Source organism: Tubulanus polymorphus, chromosome 1 (genome assembly GCF_964204645.1).
Source record: "Tubulanus polymorphus chromosome 1, tnTubPoly1.2, whole genome shotgun sequence".
Lineage (NCBI taxonomy): Eukaryota > Metazoa > Nemertea > Palaeonemertea > Tubulaniformes > Tubulanidae > Tubulanus > Tubulanus polymorphus.
The window spans coordinates 8,160,138-8,178,937 of record NC_134025.1 but is presented as its reverse complement, the minus strand read 5'-3'; the positions used below and the strand labels follow the sequence as shown (position 1 = coordinate 8,178,937).

At 35.9% G+C, this 18,800-nt stretch overlaps 2 protein-coding genes, 1 long non-coding RNA gene and 1 pseudogene across 9 annotated transcripts; 2 read left to right on the top strand and 2 right to left on the bottom strand.

Moving 5' to 3' along the window:
• The first annotated feature begins 693 nt into the window (after nucleotides 1-693).
• On the top strand, nucleotides 694-9,564 carry LOC141915458 (adhesion G-protein coupled receptor G6-like). 6 transcript variants are annotated; one of them, XM_074806994.1, is made up of 25 exons: nucleotides 694-843; nucleotides 2,257-2,551; nucleotides 2,639-2,710; nucleotides 2,833-2,904; nucleotides 2,986-3,209; nucleotides 3,322-3,413; nucleotides 3,502-3,688; nucleotides 3,849-3,934; nucleotides 4,018-4,076; nucleotides 4,168-4,331; nucleotides 4,409-4,556; nucleotides 4,662-4,774; nucleotides 4,863-5,103; nucleotides 5,180-5,321; nucleotides 5,407-5,475; nucleotides 5,616-5,753; nucleotides 5,842-5,979; nucleotides 6,062-6,192; nucleotides 6,310-6,427; nucleotides 6,534-6,678; nucleotides 6,777-6,858; nucleotides 7,249-7,646; nucleotides 7,863-7,985; nucleotides 8,824-8,889; nucleotides 9,067-9,564. In XM_074806994.1, exons 2-25 carry the CDS (start codon nucleotides 2,328-2,330, stop codon nucleotides 9,237-9,239), a joined length of 3,405 nt encoding a protein of 1,134 aa, XP_074663095.1. In that variant the 5' UTR covers nucleotides 694-843; nucleotides 2,257-2,327; the 3' UTR covers nucleotides 9,240-9,564. The 6 variants fall into 6 exon arrangements, 5 of the variants coding, with proteins under 5 accessions (XP_074663095.1, XP_074663093.1, XP_074663097.1 ...); XM_074806992.1 differs by having other exon boundaries at nucleotides 5,407-5,508; XM_074806993.1 differs by lacking the exon at nucleotides 694-843 and adding an exon at nucleotides 1,407-1,491 and having other exon boundaries at nucleotides 5,407-5,508.
• On the bottom strand, nucleotides 2,562-11,828 carry LOC141915492 (uncharacterized). Its single transcript, XR_012620963.1, has 4 exons — nucleotides 11,706-11,828; nucleotides 9,848-9,975; nucleotides 9,733-9,760; nucleotides 2,562-2,642 (listed from the first exon to the last, which is right to left on the bottom strand). It is a non-coding gene; the product is annotated as an uncharacterized LOC141915492 (long non-coding RNA).
• Nucleotides 9,825-15,800, top strand: LOC141915473 (uncharacterized). Of its 2 annotated transcripts, XM_074807021.1 has the most exons (5): nucleotides 9,825-9,902; nucleotides 10,892-11,091; nucleotides 11,163-12,361; nucleotides 12,576-12,703; nucleotides 12,850-15,800. In XM_074807021.1, the coding sequence occupies exons 2-5, from the start codon at nucleotides 10,938-10,940 to the stop codon at nucleotides 12,857-12,859; spliced, it is 1,491 nt and encodes a 496-aa protein (XP_074663122.1). In that variant the 5' UTR covers nucleotides 9,825-9,902; nucleotides 10,892-10,937; the 3' UTR covers nucleotides 12,860-15,800. The 2 variants fall into 2 exon arrangements, 1 of the variants encoding a protein (XP_074663122.1); XR_012620960.1 differs by lacking the exon at nucleotides 9,825-9,902 and having other exon boundaries at nucleotides 10,616-11,091; nucleotides 12,638-12,703.
• Nucleotides 15,801-16,093: 293 nt separating this feature from the next.
• LOC141899433 (G-protein coupled receptor GRL101-like) lies at nucleotides 16,094-17,898 on the bottom strand (annotated as a pseudogene).
• Nucleotides 17,899-18,800: the final 902 nt, after the last annotated feature.

Genomic DNA, 18,800 nt, shown 5'->3' with positions numbered 1-18,800 from the left:
CAGTCACACAAGTTAAGCACACGGTATTAACCCTTTAACTGGCAATCGGTCGCTAGCGACCGATTTGAATAGACCAGCTATAGTGAATAGAATAGTCAAGTATTGATTTCAGTGAAGCATTCTAACTCATTTTCCTATCAGCAGATGGCGACACCAGACGGCCTACAATGTCTAAAAAGGTTGGAAAGTGATATATCATACATTTGGCATGTAGAAGGGGGTATGGAAACCACATGTCACGTGGGTCAGATTTCCAAAATTGAGAATATCGTTAGTAGTAATGGCCAATGCACTAAAGACGTTCTCTAGTGAGTTTGGCTGATATCTTGGACATAGTAATGAAAGATTCTGATGATAATTCATATTGGGATGAATCTCATGACAGTTTTTTTATTATGGGTGGCCCAAAAATCTGGATGACCTTGGGATCTGTGACCTTGGGATCAGACCCTGAAGGTAACTCCCAAAGTTCGCAAACATGGTATCATTTGAAAGCATGTGAAAAGAGCTTTCATAAAATACATACAGTATGGGGTTATCCCTCACATCTACTGAGTTATTAAGTTTTTCCCTTGCAAGGTCCAAAATCTCTCATAGGCCGAAAAATACTTGCCGGTTAAAGGGTTAATCTATTTTCGTGTTCTGGCATATCGATGCGCGCAGATAATGTATGATAACAAGGTTTTCATTAAATAAGGACGGCAATGACTAGTCCTGATGTATGCATGGTTGTACACAATAACCAACTGAGAAGTTGAGAGTTGGTTTTGGGATTAATCGTTGATGACTCACATACAAATGACGTCTGATCTACATTCCGAACGGGCGTGACAGAAACGATTAGTAAGTTTTCCATTTAAAAGTCAACGGTTGAATTCGTTTTTATTGGAGATGAACAAAACATATTTTTACATTTCCAAATTTCTATTTTCTCTTTTTCTTTCATCGATCAGAAACAGTTGTGAAACGATTCTGAAAAATATCTAATCCTAAAGACATTTTGCAATGTTTATTCTTCATTTCAAAATCCTCGACATTATTTCCTTGAACCAGATCGACCCACGGCTTCAAAAGTTATCTAATTTTGCTAATATTTTTGTTAAAACTTTAAAAAAAAGAAAAGTCGACACTAATTTACAACTGACTCGATTTAGGTATACTTAAATTATTCACATTCAAATACTTCTGGCATGAATCTGTTTCTAGAGCAATTCAATATACGCTTGTATGTCTCATTAACAGCAATTGTACTTCGCCACATGCCCCTTATTCAATATTTTAATGTCATGCGTAAATATGAAATCCTTGGAAAGCTATTGAAAGTTCTTTTTTGTGAAGTGTTTAGACCATGAAATAAACATGATTTCAAGCGTCTATGTAGGCCACTATATATTAGTCTTGGAGAATCTCGTACGAGGAAGGTAGATGTCTAGAAATTTCTACATAGTTTATTTCAAAAAAGTGAAAAAGGATAGTAGTCATAACTTGACGGTACGTGTGATATAAACGGCTACTCATTATCGTAAATACACAATGATTGGGATAAAAAGTGTACCACGAAATTTTCGTGCATCTAAACGGAAAGTATAAACGATAATCCTCAAGTCGAGATACATATAGTTGCAGAATGAACGAAGGCTTGAATGTAATTTATCATTGAAAAGAAATCACACATTGTACATTCCAACACCATTTTTATTCCGTAGATATTAGTTTTTCAATTTAGCCGAGAAGCTTTAATAGCTGAACAAGAACACTAATTTCCCAGCGGAATCAAGAGTACACCAACGATTACCGATGAATTGCAGCGAGTTTTTCATAATTAATGGACCTCTAACTACAATTTGCGATCATTTAATTGTATATAACAAGGCCTAGATCATAGTATATACATTCAATCTTATAGTATGTATACTCTGGTAATTGGAATACCTTTCGAGCAGCCAAAACACTCTTAGCGATTGTTCTTAGTTACGTAAAAGCAATTTCAGTTAAATATCGAATCATTTTCTGTTTTGATGAAGTAAGAACGCATTGGGGATTGAGCGGTCAGAAACAACTCATTCGGATATGTACGCTTTAAGATTTTTGAGTTACGCTGATACGCTATATATGTTGTATGGTGTATAATCCTGGCATACAACCTCAACCAATTCGTTTAAAGCTAACACGAAAATCCGTTTTAATGCCACGTTAAAACAAACGTTTCGTATTACGTAAAGAAAATTGGTGGAGATCGACTTTCGTATTTTCCAGAATTCGCCACCAGAGACTTTTTCACGGATGTCATTTATTACTTAAGCAGCAAAACTGTAAAACGCCAAGCTATGCATTTGCTGGGGTTAATTCCGTTGATGTCGCTGCTAATGCTTAGTGAAATCGACAAAATATCTTCTGGACGTAAAAGCTGTCCTCCAAAACTACCGCAAATATGTAAATGCACCAACACGGGGATTGGTCTGGAGGTAAACTGTGAACGCATCGGGGATAGTTCTCCCATTGTTAGCGACGATTTGCGAAAATTAAAATTGCCACGCCAAACCACCAAGCTGTGAGTCGAATTTCAGAACTCATTTTTTCATTGTTTCATCGAGTTAATGATTTCAGTGGTCGAGTATCCATTCTATCGCTCTTTCAGGATCCTAAGAAACAATAACATCGACAGATTATTTAAGGATTTTTTCACTAACCTGTCTCTCTTGCAAACACTGTAAGTATACATAATGTACACGATCAAATATATTCATTTCATTTGTATTACTGCAAAATCTTCTTTGATTTCTGCGTGAGTCAACACAGTTATGCTAGGTTGAGCTGGTTGTATTTTTTCAGCGATTTGTCTGCAAACAATATATACTCCATAGAAGACGGGACATTTTCATCGAATATGCTTCTGAATACAATGTACGTATGTTTTCCGAGTTGTGAATTCTAATAGGTTCTTTCTTCTCACTGATTTTTTGTTGTTTTATTTGATATCATCAGAGATTTAAGTGGTAATCGACTAAAATGCGACTGTGACACTCTGAGTTTTCGATCATGGGCCAAAATGATGATGAAATTGAGTGTAGTGGGAGCAAATTGTACCACGGAATCCAATCAGATAAAAGACATATTCACACTACCGATTGCTGATTTCGGGAAATGCAACGCAGTCACTACTCCTAGATGGCCTGAATTTACCGTTAAGCCCCCGGGAACAGATGGAGGTAAGTATAAATTATGCTCGGTGCAGCAGAATGAAAATTGAGTTTTGAATATGTATACGCAATAAATACGCATAAACATTATAATAAAGACACATCGTTTCTTCATTTTTAGTAAAGCATACACAATGTTTCAAGTGTCTTTCTAAATCTCGCATCGCCGATTGTCTGGCTGTGAATTCTAAGGAAATATGCACTACATCTCAGGTGAGTGATATCTGAAAAATGTAATTCAGTCTTAATTATTTCAGGATGCTAGAATAACTACATATTATATATTCAATTTTCATGTAAGACTTGCTCGTCATCTGTGCTTTTACACCCAGCAACGAAAAGAATAACAATGAGCAAAGGTTGTTTAGAAAAAAAAGATTGTAAAAGCAAGAAATGCGTGACCACTAATTCGAAAAAACTAATCCAAAAACACACGTGTAGCGACTGCTGCGTTGGCGATTTGTGTAATGATGCAGATCCACTGAAAAGTAAGTTATATAAGAAATTTTCTCACTGTTTTCCGTTGGTGATAGATCATTTATACAAAGACAATGACTTATTAAGAGGACCTTCGAATAACTGAAATTGTTAGATTCGACTATAGGAAACCCTTGTAACCGTAATAATGCCAACGACTCATTCTTGCAGGGTTTCTCAAATCGGTTGACTTCAGCGTGCAAATAAACACTAGTTTAGTTAAAGTCTGTGAAAACGCATCCAATGATCTTGAACGGGTACGTCTTGCTAATGCCTCATCATTCAGATATTTATCGCTATGTTTAACTTATTCTCCATGATTTGTAATTTTTAATTCTAGTGGATGCACGAAGCATTAAATGGAAGAGCATTTGTTCTGGAAGGAATTGAATTTCATTGGTAGTTCAATCGAATAAGACATTCACATTATTCGTTGTATTTGTGAAAAGTATTTTGAATGGGCTTTGGTCCCTTGTTTTATTTTTTTCAGTAATCCTGCTGATAAACGTCAATCCACGAAATTTAACATATCTGCGCGGGTATTCGATGAAGCCACGCGGAACGAGATAAAAAATCAAATAATCGCGCTGATCAAAGCTCACCGATTTTTAAATGAAATAATCGGTGAAATCAACTTTAGCATGTCCGGTGAAGGTAATTTGCAAAAAATCTTTGACATACCTAGGCGTTTTGATTTTTGTAACTGCATACACAATCTACTTTACTCACAGTGGTGTGTTTGCCAGATGTAACCGTTGACAAATTCCGAGGAACCATACACTGGTCAAGAGCATTACCCGGTGACACTCAATATCGACCGTGCCCTTTCCAAAAGGATACCGCCGTACAAGACGGCGATCCGATGGCCTGGCGAAAATGGTAATCAGTAATCATTTCAATCACACTACAGTATCCACCGGCAATCTATAGATTTATTTCGATAGATTCTTTTGGATCATGTTCATCTACTAATATCCATTTCAGCGCCTTGAAAGGCAAGAAGATAGAATGGACCAAACCAAACCTGGGTCGTTGTGGTTTTGAAAATCCTAAGTCAAACAAGTTGGCGACACTTTCAGAAACAATTGTGAATAAAGGTGGCGATACAATTCTCCAATGATGTAGATATATAACATGAATATTTTACATTTTTGGTATTAATCATTGTATGTCGTTGAAATTCAGACAATGTGGATAGCGTATTGAACGATCTTGGAAATCTAACTAGCAACAGCAAGACTTTAACCTCTGCAGACATTGCGCTGACCTCAAAGACTGTCGATAAAATTTTTGGCGTCCCCGAAGCTTTTGAAAAAACCTCTCAAAATGAAACCGCTTACAGTTTAGTTTCCATTTTTGCAAACCTGATCGGAGCGAATGCTACATCTTTGGAAGTGGCTCAAAATGAGAGTAAAGGCACGAATAAGTAAGCATTGCTTGTATTGGCTAAAAGTTAGTTTGGATGAAATTGAGTACTTACAAATATCAACAATATTTTGAAGGATCATCGAACAAATTGATGAACTGGCAGACATTGTTGTGATAGAAGGGAACGATGTCCTATCGATAACGGATGTGAATATGGCGTTAAAAGTTGTCTCTTCACAAAGCATCGGCATTGGAGGATTTTTATACCAAGGACAGGTAACAGAATACATCAACTACCCAATAATCGAATATTTTTCTATGATATCATTACACATAAAGGTCGTCTATTCATCTGTTATAGAATGGTGGATCAAATATTGCTATACCTAAATCTGTATTTTCCAACAATACAAAAGCCGAAAAAGTTAAGGTAGTTCAGTATAGAAATACTGCTTTATTCAAGGTGAGCCGATTACAAACCGCGACAGTGTATAAAGCTCAAGGTTTCATTAAAAAAATCACCTGAAACATAGCAAAATACAATTGATATCGAATAATTACTCATTTAAGGTTTTGGGAAAGTTATCGGAAAACGAGTTTCCATTGAACAGCGAAGTTTTATCCATCAGTATCGGGCTCCAAGAGAAAAAAGGATTAGATCAACCGATAACTTTAACATTCAATAATGCAAAAGTAACAACAAACCAGGTACATAAATGCCCACAGTCGTATTCAAGAAAGATTTTATGAACTAATGAATTTCTAATTATTTTCTTTTCCATATTTGATGGATTAGCAAATGTGTGTATTCTGGGATTTTATGGCGAACGGCGGAAAAGGAAACTGGTCGACGGAAGGATGTTTAACTACAGCTACTGTATCTGGAATCACGTCCTGTGAATGTAACCATCTTACAAACTTCGCACTGTTAATGGTATGTTTCTTATTTGGTTTTTAGCGTTAGATATTCAGAATATCCTACGTAATATTTTTTGCATGATTACTCCATCTTTCAGAATGTTCATGGTGGAGCAGGTACAATTACAACCTCTGAACATCGCAGGATCCTATCAATCATATCTATACTCGGGTGTTCGCTGTCTCTTTTGGCACTGTTTGCAACTCTGCTCACATACCTTTTGTTCGAGTAGGTTTGATATATCATATTCCCCAAACTGGGCTCTTAGATATTATATTTTGATACGAAAGTTTAACAGTTTAACAGTAACATTACGAGTTAAGTATATACAAATTTTCTTTTTAGAAAATTGAGAAAAGACATTCCTTCGCAGTTGCTAATTTGTCTTTGCATAGCACTGTTTTGCGTGAATGCAGTTTTTGTTTTTGGCTCCCATGTGCAGACGGATGATATACCATGCAAGGTATTGTCAGGATTTATCTTCAAGATTCGGAGAAATGTACCGAAAAACCTAGTATTTCAATGGGTAACGAATGTCGTCTATACGATGTTATTTCCATATTCTTTAGGTGGTCGGCATTTTGCTGCATTATTTTCTACTGAGTAGTTTCACGTGGATGTTGGTCGAGGCATTTTACATGTATTTAGCGCTCGTGAAGGTTTTCCAACCGTATTTCAGCAGATTGCTTCTCAAGTTTAGTCTAGTTGGTTGGGGTAGGTATTCAATTCCAATGACGATATGTTCCAATGACGATTTTTTATGATACCGTCCGCACGCTGTCTAAGATTACATTGCTAAATTTTCTCAACAGGCGTTCCGTTGGTTATAGTCGGAGTGACTATTGGAGTTGACACCAACTATTACGGTCCTCAAGGTGATCCACAAAATCCTTTGTATGTATAAATGAAATATATGTATATATATTACATATATATATATATATTACATTACATTACATATTACACGAATTACATGAATTACATTATTTTATTATATTATCTTGTTGTAATTTTCTAGTGTAATTTAATTCGTGAATAAAGAATAAAGAATAAAGAATATATATATATATATATATATATATATATATATATATATATATATATATATATATATATATATATATATATATATATATATATATATATATATATATATATATATATATATATATATATATATATATATATATATATATATATATATATATATATATATATTTCATTTATACATACAAAGGATTTTATATATACATATATATGCCATTACAACATGTTTTGTTACAGTTGTTGGTTGAGCCGAATAGCTTTTTACGGGTCTTTCCTCGGCCCGGTTTGCGTGGTGTTGCTTCTGAACATCGTGTCCTTCATTTTGGTCGTAAAGCAGATCTATTCGATGGGAAAACGATCAAAAATCAGCCGACGAGAAAAGTCGTCAATTTCTACGCAACTTAAAGGCGCTATCGGCGTTATGTTGCTGCTGGGACTGACGTGGGTGTTTGGACTTTTCGCTATCAGTGGCGTATCAGCACTCGTATTCAGCTACGTATTTGTTATTTTGAACACGTTACAAGGCTTGTTTATATTTGTATTCTATTGCGTCATGAAACGTGACGCGCAGAAAGCTTGGGCAAGAAAATGTGGTTACACGGATATCGTTGACTCCTCGACTTCTAGTAGTAAAGGTGAGACACCTTAGTATACTTAACTTAATTCTTATTCTAATTCGAGAGAATGCCTAGTCTAGTCACATCTATAGTGAACATGGCGTGTATCCCTATAACGAGTATTAGTAAAACGCAGTTACACATCGGGGTGTTATAAAGAATAGCGTGATGGGTCTATAATCACGTAAGGATTGTATATAAAATTCTCGAACAAATCGCCATTTTCCCCCACAGGGATCTATAACATGACTCGCGCCGCTCAACGTAACGGATGCTCGTGTTATCCTGTAAAATGTAATAAGAATCGCCTTTTATGTTATACACGAGTCTCGTCATGGGCGTCAACATCTTCGTCAGGTTAGTCAAAATGAGGAAACGGCGCAGAGCTTCTGAACTAATAGACCTAGTCAAATAAAGAAAATTGATATAAGTCGAGAAATATGTACTCCGTCTGTTACCAGTTACCAATAAGCATTATTTGCGATAGTTTAGTCACCTGCCCAAGCAAATGGCCCCTGTGGTCTATTATATTGCACTACGATAACCATCATAACATGCTGATGCTTAGATTTTTATACGTACAATTAATTGCTTCTTCGCCAGTCACGTAACACTTTGTCGCATTTCTAGAAATCATTCCGCGGTTTAATCAAATATCCGGTAAGAATATTCTGCATTGTTGTAAAACTCTCATGCACTATGCTTAAGCTTTGTTTCGTGGCACTGTGACGATAGTTCATGCATGATAATAAACTCCGTCTTACATGGAACGTTCCATTCGAACTGCGATTATTTCACCCAATTGAATCTCAGGGTAATGAAAAGTTTTTCCAAATGCCTTTAAGTGTTAAGTTCTTTTCCCTGTCTTAAAAAGCAGTTTACTGAGTTGACCAGTACCAGATAAGGCGGAGATTGTAGATAAATCGTACCGAAAGAGTAATGGGACGTTAGCATGCGAAACAAAAGAATACATTTCCAGGGTTTGCTTTAAAGAGACTGCTCGTGAGACTTAAAAATATCTCATTTGCCTTTACAAAATCTCACAGAATTTATGATTTCAACTTGAATTCACAATTTATCGTCTATTCATTTAATGCATAATGATTTTCGAAAATTAATATACATCGAAATTTTAGTATGATTTTACAGCATCATGTTTAACCTATTAGGTTTGCATCGTCTTTTATATTCACAGGAACTATAAGCTCTAGATTATCTGCCGTCAGTAGGAAAAGCAAAGGAACTTCGAGTATTGGCAATGGTAAGCTACAGCGAATTTTTTTCGGGCTCCCCAAATTTTGTATACTAAAATAAATAGGTTACAGCATACGTTAATAATGATTTTAGGGAACAATTCTTTTATCGTTTTAGTTTAGAGAAAAAACGATGTTATGAACGGCACAAGAATCAATTTCACTTTTTTGAAATCTTTTTACAGACAATTTATCAGTCAAAAAGAGACCAAATCAGGAAAACTGCATCTCAGCTGAAGGCCCTGCTAAAAGCTCTGTGGCGATGGTTCCCATAGATTCGACTGAAAACACTAAAAACAACGAATGTTACTCTGTAAACCCTGAAGATATTCAATTAGACTATGATACTAAGTTGTGAAATTCGAGATTTTAAAAGTAGAAGTATTTTGGTTGTGTGCATTTACGTGAATTCAAGTCATAATCTAAATGCCTGAACCTGCAGAATACACGATTTATCGCGACAGAAGATAACTTCTACGTCAATCACCTTTACTTGATTTTGATTGGAATCTCGCTATTGTTTACATTTGCAAAATATATTTAACACATGACTGATACATGGCAATTTGATCAGCAATATCACAGATGTAAATGAAACCTTTATTTTTGTATGTTTTAATTAGATATGAATAAATATGAATACACATAGCATCATGTATGACAGAGGGTATTTCACTAATGAATATATAGATACGTTTGACATAAATTTTTGTTTTATACTCTGTTATATATTATCCTGATATTCTCAACATCTTGAAGAAGTAGCTTCATTTCGTATAAGCATTACATGATTACACGTTTTATGGGATCCTGTATGACTACGTGCAATAATTTAAATAGGTCATACTCACAGCATTATTGTCGTATCTATGTTTTCTTCTGAAACAGCAAAAAGTTCCAAATATAATGAAAAAGAAATATTCGACTACACTTAGATAGAGTTCATGAATTGAATATAGATCATACATTCCAAACCGCCAACCATCTTCCAATCGTTTCAGTTCTCTGTTGCTAGTCTCTGGTAAGTTAATGACACCTGTGCAGCCAGAATCAATAAAGTCCCAAAAGTCTTCAGAACGTTCAACGCCAACTCCCTTATGACAATTTCAAAACGATAGATTTAGTGGTTTATTAAAATAGCAAAAAATAATGTTCTTATAGCGAGTTGTCACTCCATCGTGAATTCCTTTTCCCTGTAACTTTTTGAAATTAAAAACAATATCAAATTTAGAGAAAATAATTTACAAAAATAATCATTTTGATCCATACCACATCAGCTATCACTGGGGTCACGATATTTCCAAATCTTGGAAATGTGGCACTTAACCCCTTAAGAAATTTCCCATTTGTTTAGGGTACAACTCGGTGGAAATGACCTGTAGTCGTTTCAGATACAGATAATCACATTAGCGTGTGTGTTTCTTTTATATACATTCAGACGTGGCCCGTTATGCGTTTGGCTATTTTAACATTATTGAATTAATGGCAAATCTATATTGTTGACACTTAAATAATCTTCGCATAATTCAATGAAAATTCATATTTTGGACTTCAACCTTTTTCCTCATACGATAAATTGAAATAGGTTAATGGGGTTGAATAAAGGTTAAATACAAAGATATAATGCAATACATTTCGAGTGATCTGTCTAAATAATTTTAATCATTTTAGTTTCTAACGAAAACACAAAATATAGACATTTTTGGAAACTTTGATATATACTTAATTTCATTTTGTATGGAAAATTGCTTTCAGCGTTAATTTCTAATTTCTCATTGGTACAATTGTACATTTCTCCGATTTTATCGATATCGATACTAATTTATGCTATAGTACAGTAGACAAATGTCGGTACTGATTGAGCACTTCGTTGTGAATGTCTATACATTTATGTATTTCTTATCAGTGCTGATTAATATCGCCCTATAGACGGTCGTTTCCAAGGATTTTTTTCTTATCTGTAGCTCTAGAATGTGTTTGATAATCACAACATGACTATTGCTATTGCAGAACGGTACATACAGCCTATAAATGTCGCCCGAAAAGGGGTTTAAGTATGCTACGTCTTACCATAAGCGAGAAGATATTTCTCATAGGGCACACGAGTCTCATTATATCTCTCTATATACTGGGAAGGCAATTGCGGATGTATGTGATGCAAGATACCGAAGACGATGGCGAGGAACTGACCATTGGAAAATCAATTTGGAGTAAGTAAAGACTACAAACGTAAATTGTAATATTGCGATAATCTTAACATATTCACACTTTTCTTTTCCAGTGACGATCGCCTTATTGCATGGCACTATAGCTGCCGTTTGCTTCGATATTTACTCTCGAGAACCGAGCGAAACGCACTCCATGATAACTTTAAGAAAGCAGTACTTCTCCGTTCTGAAGGTCCTAACTCTAGGTCGATGGGGACATTACAAACTGCAGAGACTTTCTACACACGTCGCCCGCGCTCAACAAAACTGTTTGGGAAACATTCTCTCGTGGGCAAAAACAACGAAGTACAGCACGGATAAAAAACTAAACGATACAAGAAACGTGGAGGATTTCATTGAAAAGCATTCGCTTACAAAAGCCAACGATTATCAAGAATATGTAAATGAAATGATGGAGTACGATGTATCTGACATAATGTTGCCTGATAAACCGATTTACTTCGGGGTTGCAGGAAATAAAAGTTCGAAAACATATTTCCCTTTTCACAGTCGTTCGTATCGCACATGGAGACGGGGATTTTATAAACTGCATTACGCCGCTTCGAAACAGTTTTCTTGTTTCAAAGGACTGAAAAAGCACGTTCATATTTACCTACCGCCTCATCTCGAATATTCAACCGTCGATAGTACACGGATCGGGAACGTCACCGGTCTCATAGGTCCATCCCCGGGTTCAACAACGCCGCTAATCGCCTACGACTTAGCTACAGACGTGAACACGTTGATATATCTTCATCTAATATTCGGTTTATCTGACCGAAATGTTGGTAGACTGTTAGTCAAATCACCAGGCACGCTACGATCATTTTTGAATGTCTTCAAGCAGCGATGGCGTGATATTTGTTTCGACATCGAAACAGGTTCTCTACATATTAATGAACTGTCATCGGAAGCAAAGAAACAACTGGAAAACGGTCTACATGCTAATCCAGCCCGGGCTGTAGAACTAAGAAATTTCTTACTGGGAGACTTAACTTCCATTTTCCCGAGGATATGGCCAACGCTGCAGGTGATTCAGATACAAGGCTCGGGTCCTTTGGAACAGGAAACTGAACATATACGTAAAGAGTACTGTGGTCATGTGCCTATGTATTCTTATATGTACGGTTGTTCTGCGGCCCCTGTGTGCGGTTTGAATTGCCTATGGACTGCAAATACAAGTTACGTACCCACCTTAGATAGAGTATTCTTCGAATTTATGCCAGTTGAATCAGTGCACTTAAAAGAAAGTTCAACGTTGCTTTTACACGAGGTAATATAGCCTGTCATCGGAAAGGAATTTATCTTACAAGCGAGCAGATATTTTGTAAAAAGTTCCATCCCGGATTATATACATTATGAATCCGAGACGTTGTAGTTCGATGAACCTTTTAAAACAAAATTTTCAAAATATGTATTATTTAGGGCTTCTTCGTTCATTTTCAATAAGCTACGAAATATTCTGTAATCATTTTCTTCATTTTCAGGTAAATGAAGGAGAAATGTACGAACTGATTGTCACTACTGATGGTGGTTTATATCGTTACAGAACTGGTGAGATTGTCAAGGTCGTTGGATTTTTCCATCAGCTTCCATTATTTGACATAAACGGAAGGTACGTGTAGTATATGCGTGGTGACTATATCCCTCTGAATATTTGATGCACGCAGCGGGAATCTGTTTTGGATATTTCGAAATGTTTTTTGTTTGTTTGTATCATACCACGCCCTTCTTTATCTGATTTCTATATTGATATTTCAGAGTCACTTGATGTATGACAAATGGAGCTGAAAAAATCTCTTATTTTGATATTTAACATCTGTATAATTAATCAGATATTTGAGATTGTAAAATTATTTGTAAATACTTCTCGAGTTTATAGTACGTCCATGGTAACCTCAATATCATTAAGTTGATGCGTGGGCAATGAGCACTGTGCACTCACAAATACTCATCATTTATTCATTGATAAATGTGTCGGATAAAATCATTTGATGCATTATAATTTCCCAAATCACGTTTCATTAAAATCATAGTGTCATTTAAGTGATCTGTTTCTGTCAATATATACGCATAGATTGTAATTTAAATGATGTGTTCATTTCCATAATGTGTACTTCAATAGATAACTTCAACATGATATTCCCGTGAACGTTACAATGCATTTCTTGATAGAATGCTTAGATTATGAAACACTTGAATGCCTATTTCAGAGCACATTTTATAGCTTTGAATTCAAAACTAAAAACAGTTCATTGAAGAAGGTGAAGCAGGGAATTCTGGAGATCATGAGAGTCTCACATGAGAAGCTCACATATTTCATTAACGCTCCTTGTTACAATGGTATGAGACCATTTGGCTTCAGTGCACCTTCCCCATGTATGTTTTAGATATTTCATGGCAATAAGCGATACCTAAAGCAAAAACATGGCCGAGTAGCAAAACCTCCCCTTTCAACCACCAAGTCGTGCATTTGAATGGTTGAATTCTTCCAAAATATCACGAAGAAAGAAGGGATTAGTGTAGGATCACGTACCATTGTTAAAATGGATGCATCATTTTATATTAGGTTAAGTCAATAAGGTATCAATGTGTGTGTTTCATATATTGAGATCTGATATTGAAAAATATGTACCTGATAAAATTGCGCAGAAATACACGTTTTTAAATCATGCGACGTTTATTGTTTTCATAATACAATGTTGAATTTACACAATATAATCGATACAAGGGTAAAAAAATAAAACAATTATAATAAGGATAGAATATATTTGATCTTGAATAAAGGTAATGGTTGCGTTTTGGTAACTCGATAAGCATATTCGTAATTATCTAAACATTTCAGCGTATTTCATAATATCTCCATGTACAGATATTGATATCGATAAGCAAATACGTTTAAGTGGACTCTAAACTACCAACTTGTCGTAGTAACTTTTTTTTATATATCAGATCATTATTTACAAAGAAATTATAACAAGTTATACAAGTTATACAGTAGATGTACATTCAGAATATGAAATGTTGTAATATCAATTGAGGGGGCCCAATGAAGCAAATTGCTTGTTACTTGGTCACCCAGACACTCTCTCGCCTCATTTACGCGCACTGACACACAACAGGCATACCGATACAAATGTATGAAAATGGCTATGGCACGATCATAGATAAACATCATTATTAATCATAAATGCTGGTTCTAGATTTTTTGAACTTGCCTTTAAGTGAATAAATCGTTTTGGAAGATCTTAAATCTTGTTTCAAGTTTTGCCAGTTCTTAGGAATTAAGCACAGGAAGCTTTTATGGAAACAACTTTTATTGTGTAATGGAATCCGAGGGTGGTTACATTGACGAGTATTGTGATTGTGGTTAAAAGAATTCCTTTGAAAGATATTCATGATAGGTACCGGTAGCTGATTGTTTGAAACCATACTAAAGCGATTCTAGTTCGATCATATCCTCAAATTTAGGAACGTTGAATTTTTTAAAGATAGGATTCGCGTGGCTATTGTATTTAGATTTGGCAATTTCTCTCATTGATTTTTTTGTAATCTAACAAGTCTTTGTGTATTAGCATTAGATGTGAGTGGTCCCCATGATATCAGGCAGTATGATAAGTGGCTATTGATGTAAGTTTGATACAATAATTTTAGTGAGAATGATGGTACAAAGTGTTTTATGGAGTTCATAAGGTAGATGTACTTAGATATTCTTTTGCAGATCATATTTATATGTTCATTAAAATCAAGGTATTCATCCAATTGTAAACCAAGAAAAGTCGGTGACGTTGATAATTTTAGGGATTGATTTCCGATTTTTATAGTAACATCTTCATTTCTAATGTGTCAATTTTTATTGGGTTTGAATAAGACAATTCTCGTTTTAGCTATTAAGTGTTATGTTATTTGCACAAAACCAGCCGCAAAGAATATTTAAATCTTCGCTTAAGTTATCAATTAATTGATCAACTGATCTTCCAGTGATAAAAGCATCAGTGTCATCTGCAAAAAGAATGGACTTCGAATTTTTTAGGGATAGGTGCATATCACTAGTATATATCAAGAAAGGAAGCGGCCCTAAAACAGAGCCTTGTGGAATTCCATAATCTATGGGTAATTCGGTAGATTGTACATTAGAGTATTTGGCATACATTTTGCGATTTCTCGGGTAACTATCGAACCAGGATAAGGCTGTGCCCCTTAAACCGTAATTTTTTCCACCAATAATCTAGAGTTGATCAGTGCCGATGATTATTAGCTTATTTTCACTCTTTATTTTTTCGACACAAATTCTGTAATCTTTCAAAAACTCAGTTTCCTTAGTCCCTGGTATTCGGTAAATTTCACCGATTACAATATTATTATATTATATGAAGCACGATTCAAATTGACCAGGTTTGAAGATTTGTAAATGCTTTCTTTTTACATATCGTAATTCTTTATTCACTAGTATGGCAACTCCGCCCCTTGACCAGTTGGTCGGTGTTCTTCAATTAAATGGTAACCTGGAATATCTATGGTACTTATATTGTGGTCATTAATCAGTGTCTCACATAGTAGAATTAGGTGCAGTTTACAACCTTGTTTTTCTAATAAAATGTTTACTGACTAAGTTTCTTAGCTCGCTTAATTTTTTAAGTACGCTATGAATGTTGAGTTGTAGAATATTTAGCTCAGAGTCTCCAGATTTCAAATCGTCAACAAGATTGTCAACATCTGTAGGCCTATACGGACAGTTATTGTTTAATGGATTTTCATCTGATGATTCTCCGAAGTAATAGACGGCGTTATTTTGAATGACCATCATCCGGTCATTCAGATTTAAATGTCCAAGACACATTAGAACATCGTATGTTTTGGGTGTTTTTTCCCGCAATATTGACAAATCTCCTTCGATTAGAAGATAACTACAATTATGTACAAACCTGCTGAAAAACCTGCTGTTTTTTTGCTGATTTCTCGGCGCTCGGTGGTGTTTGGTTAATAGAACGATTTTTTCTTTCTGTCACCTGAGATCCCTTGCTGCTCGAATAGCGAAGAATATGTAAAGGAATGGATTCAACGAAGAATTCAGTGGAAGAATGACAACCGCCATGACGGCTGCCACTTCCGGGCTAATGAAAGTTCCGTTAATCGCCATCAGTTTAGTAATCACAATCGGGAACCAGCATATTAAGTCCGTCATTAATATCAAAATAAGCTTTTTGACCAAAGTCATTTTGTTAGATTTGGTGCGGCTTTTACATTCCGCCATCTTATTTTCCGAAACGCGGTACACGTGGTAGATTGCTATATAACAAAATGCAATTAACATAAATGTAACTAGATTAAAAAGGAGTAGCGCCAAAGAATACTCCTTTGCGAGCTCATCTCCCCTGCTAATTGTAAATGGCAAACACACCCCATTTCGTCCGTAATTATTGCCAAAGTACGAACCACCTAAATAGGGTTCTATGAGAGGAATAATGGCTATTAGGATCCAGATAATCCAGCCAACTGATGTACTCGTTAATGCACGTTTCATAGATACCCGAAACTGTGGCTTCAGAAAGAAGACGATAGCGACGAACCTGTCAACTGTCACCAACAGCATAGTGTATACCGACATCTGACTAGAAACAACTGACATGACTCCAGCAAATTTACAAAGTAAGCTGTTCCTCCAAATATCCTCGTAAGTAATATATTCTCCCCTATATATGCTGTCCATACTAGCAATGATAATTAGGTAGACACCCATTAAAAAGTCTGATATTGCCAGTGTCAATACCAAATAATTGTAACGTTATTTTTCTCTCCCCGGCACCGATATCCAATGACAAATAAATTTCCAAAAACAGCCATTATACCAAGTACCCAAACAACGACCTGTAAAGGAAGATTATCTAATAAATCAGAACAAGAGGAAAACTCGTCTGGATCGGGGGAACACGATTGCGCGTGTTGTTCGTATTTGTTTGCAATGCAACAAAATTTGAAGGCATCGGTGTAGAGCTCCTCCAAGGATAAATTATAAAACACGTCTGGTGATATCGGCTCGAGTTGATTTTTAGTTACATTAAGAACCCTTAAATGGATAAGACCAGAAAATGCACGATCGGATATGGTTTTGATAGAATTTACGCTTATGTCTAATTTTTCTAATGAAATCATCCCAAAGAAAGCATTTTGAGGTATCGAATTTAGTCTGTACATTTCATTGATAGAAAGAGATTGGACAGACGACAAGTACTGAATCGCCATTGGTTTGAGGCGTGAAAGTGGATTACCCACCAGGTGAATAAACTGAAGTCTTGAAAGTCCTTCAAGAATCTCGGTATCAATGAATTGTATCTCGCTGTTCCTGAGGTCGAGAGTCAGTAAATTAACAAGATCGGAAAATGTTTTCGAACCGATCACAGATATTGTGTTGTGGCTGAGGTCGAGGTGTCCCAAACGATAGAAAGATTTAAACGTTTCGTTATCTAAAGTAATACGACTGTAAGAAAGATTTAAGAATCGTGTGTTTTTGCTAATCCAACCAGAGCTGTTTTGTGGACTTAAGCCACAGTTGACAGTATAACTAAAGCAATGGCAGCCATCCGCACATGTATTACCGCAATATCTCTCATCGTCAAATCATGTTTTGCAGTGCACTACACCGTCACATACTTCTTCTTGCGAAATACATATTCTTTCTTCAGGGCAGTAGAAATTACCGGTGCATAATCCGTACTCGCTATCCATTTCATCGTAGCCGTGTTTACAATCCCAGACTCCGTCGCATACCTTTCGCACTGGGATGCAGTAACTTTCAGGGCATTTGAGCATTCCGGGACAGGTGAAGTTCTGGTGAAACGATTTTAAGTGTTCGTTCGATCTAAGTGGTCGTCGTTTTCGATAACTCTGAGTGAAACGGTTTAGTATATTTTTCTTACCTATCGGTATCTCTTGCTACTGATAACCTATTTGTAGACGATTGCCCTAGCTCCTAGAATCCGGGATATAAAAAGTATACTTAACTTAACTCAGTAGTTTGCCTTTATCTAGTATAATATGAGTATATTTATTCCATCCTCCGATATATAATTTCTTCTATAATGTGTCGTTAAAATCCAGCGTAAATCCTATAGTCACCCCGTCTGATCCAGATCCAATCCCTCGGCTATTCTCCCGTACGATCCCGATCTGATCTCTCGGTACTCCTGACTAGCTTTTCTCTGGACTTGACTTAGCTCTCACTCCCGCCTAGTTCTCCAGTTCCCGTTCTCTCGTTCTCGTTATCCTCTCTTGCTTGGTCTCGTTCTCCCCGAATCTACTGAACTAACCCTTTTTATCCCCAGAATATCACCCCAAGTCTCAATCCCTTTCCATTAGTTAATTACTAAATAAACTCCCAAACATTCTATATACAATAATATAACTAAAATACTCTATAAATCTCTACAAGTATAGAGATCGCCACTCAAGACCATGGTTTCAACCAATGTTTATATAATTATAAGCCTAATGGATACTATCTAAGAATTGGAACAATGAAGCCTAAAGATGCCAGTTTGAAGGGTCTTGAATGTCGATCTACGCTAAATGTTATAAAAACAGCAGATGTTCTGCCCTAAAGTAACATAAAAATACTTTACAAACAGCATTACTATTTAGCCAAAATAGCTAAATCGTAACACTGGCATGATTGGAGATGGAAAATCTCTCGACACGTATTGTTGTCGTCCAAG

Bases quoted from the DNA above. Each gene is read 5' to 3' on its own strand.
- LOC141915473 (XM_074807021.1), top strand. From the start codon at position 10,938: ATGCTACGTCTTACCATAAGCGAGAAGATATTTCTCATAGGGCACACG. The intron at 11,092-11,162 runs GTAAGTAAAGAC...TTTCTTTTCCAG, and splicing joins CATTGGAAAATCAATTTGGA to TGACGATCGCCTTATTGCAT. The intron at 12,362-12,575 runs GTAATATAGCCT...CTTCATTTTCAG, and splicing joins CAACGTTGCTTTTACACGAG to GTAAATGAAGGAGAAATGTA.
- LOC141915458 (XM_074806992.1), top strand. From the start codon at position 2,328: ATGCATTTGCTGGGGTTAATTCCGTTGATGTCGCTGCTAATGCTTAGT. The intron at 2,711-2,832 runs GTAAGTATACAT...GTATTTTTTCAG, and splicing joins CTGTCTCTCTTGCAAACACT to CGATTTGTCTGCAAACAATA. The intron at 2,905-2,985 runs GTACGTATGTTT...TGATATCATCAG, and splicing joins AATATGCTTCTGAATACAAT to AGATTTAAGTGGTAATCGAC.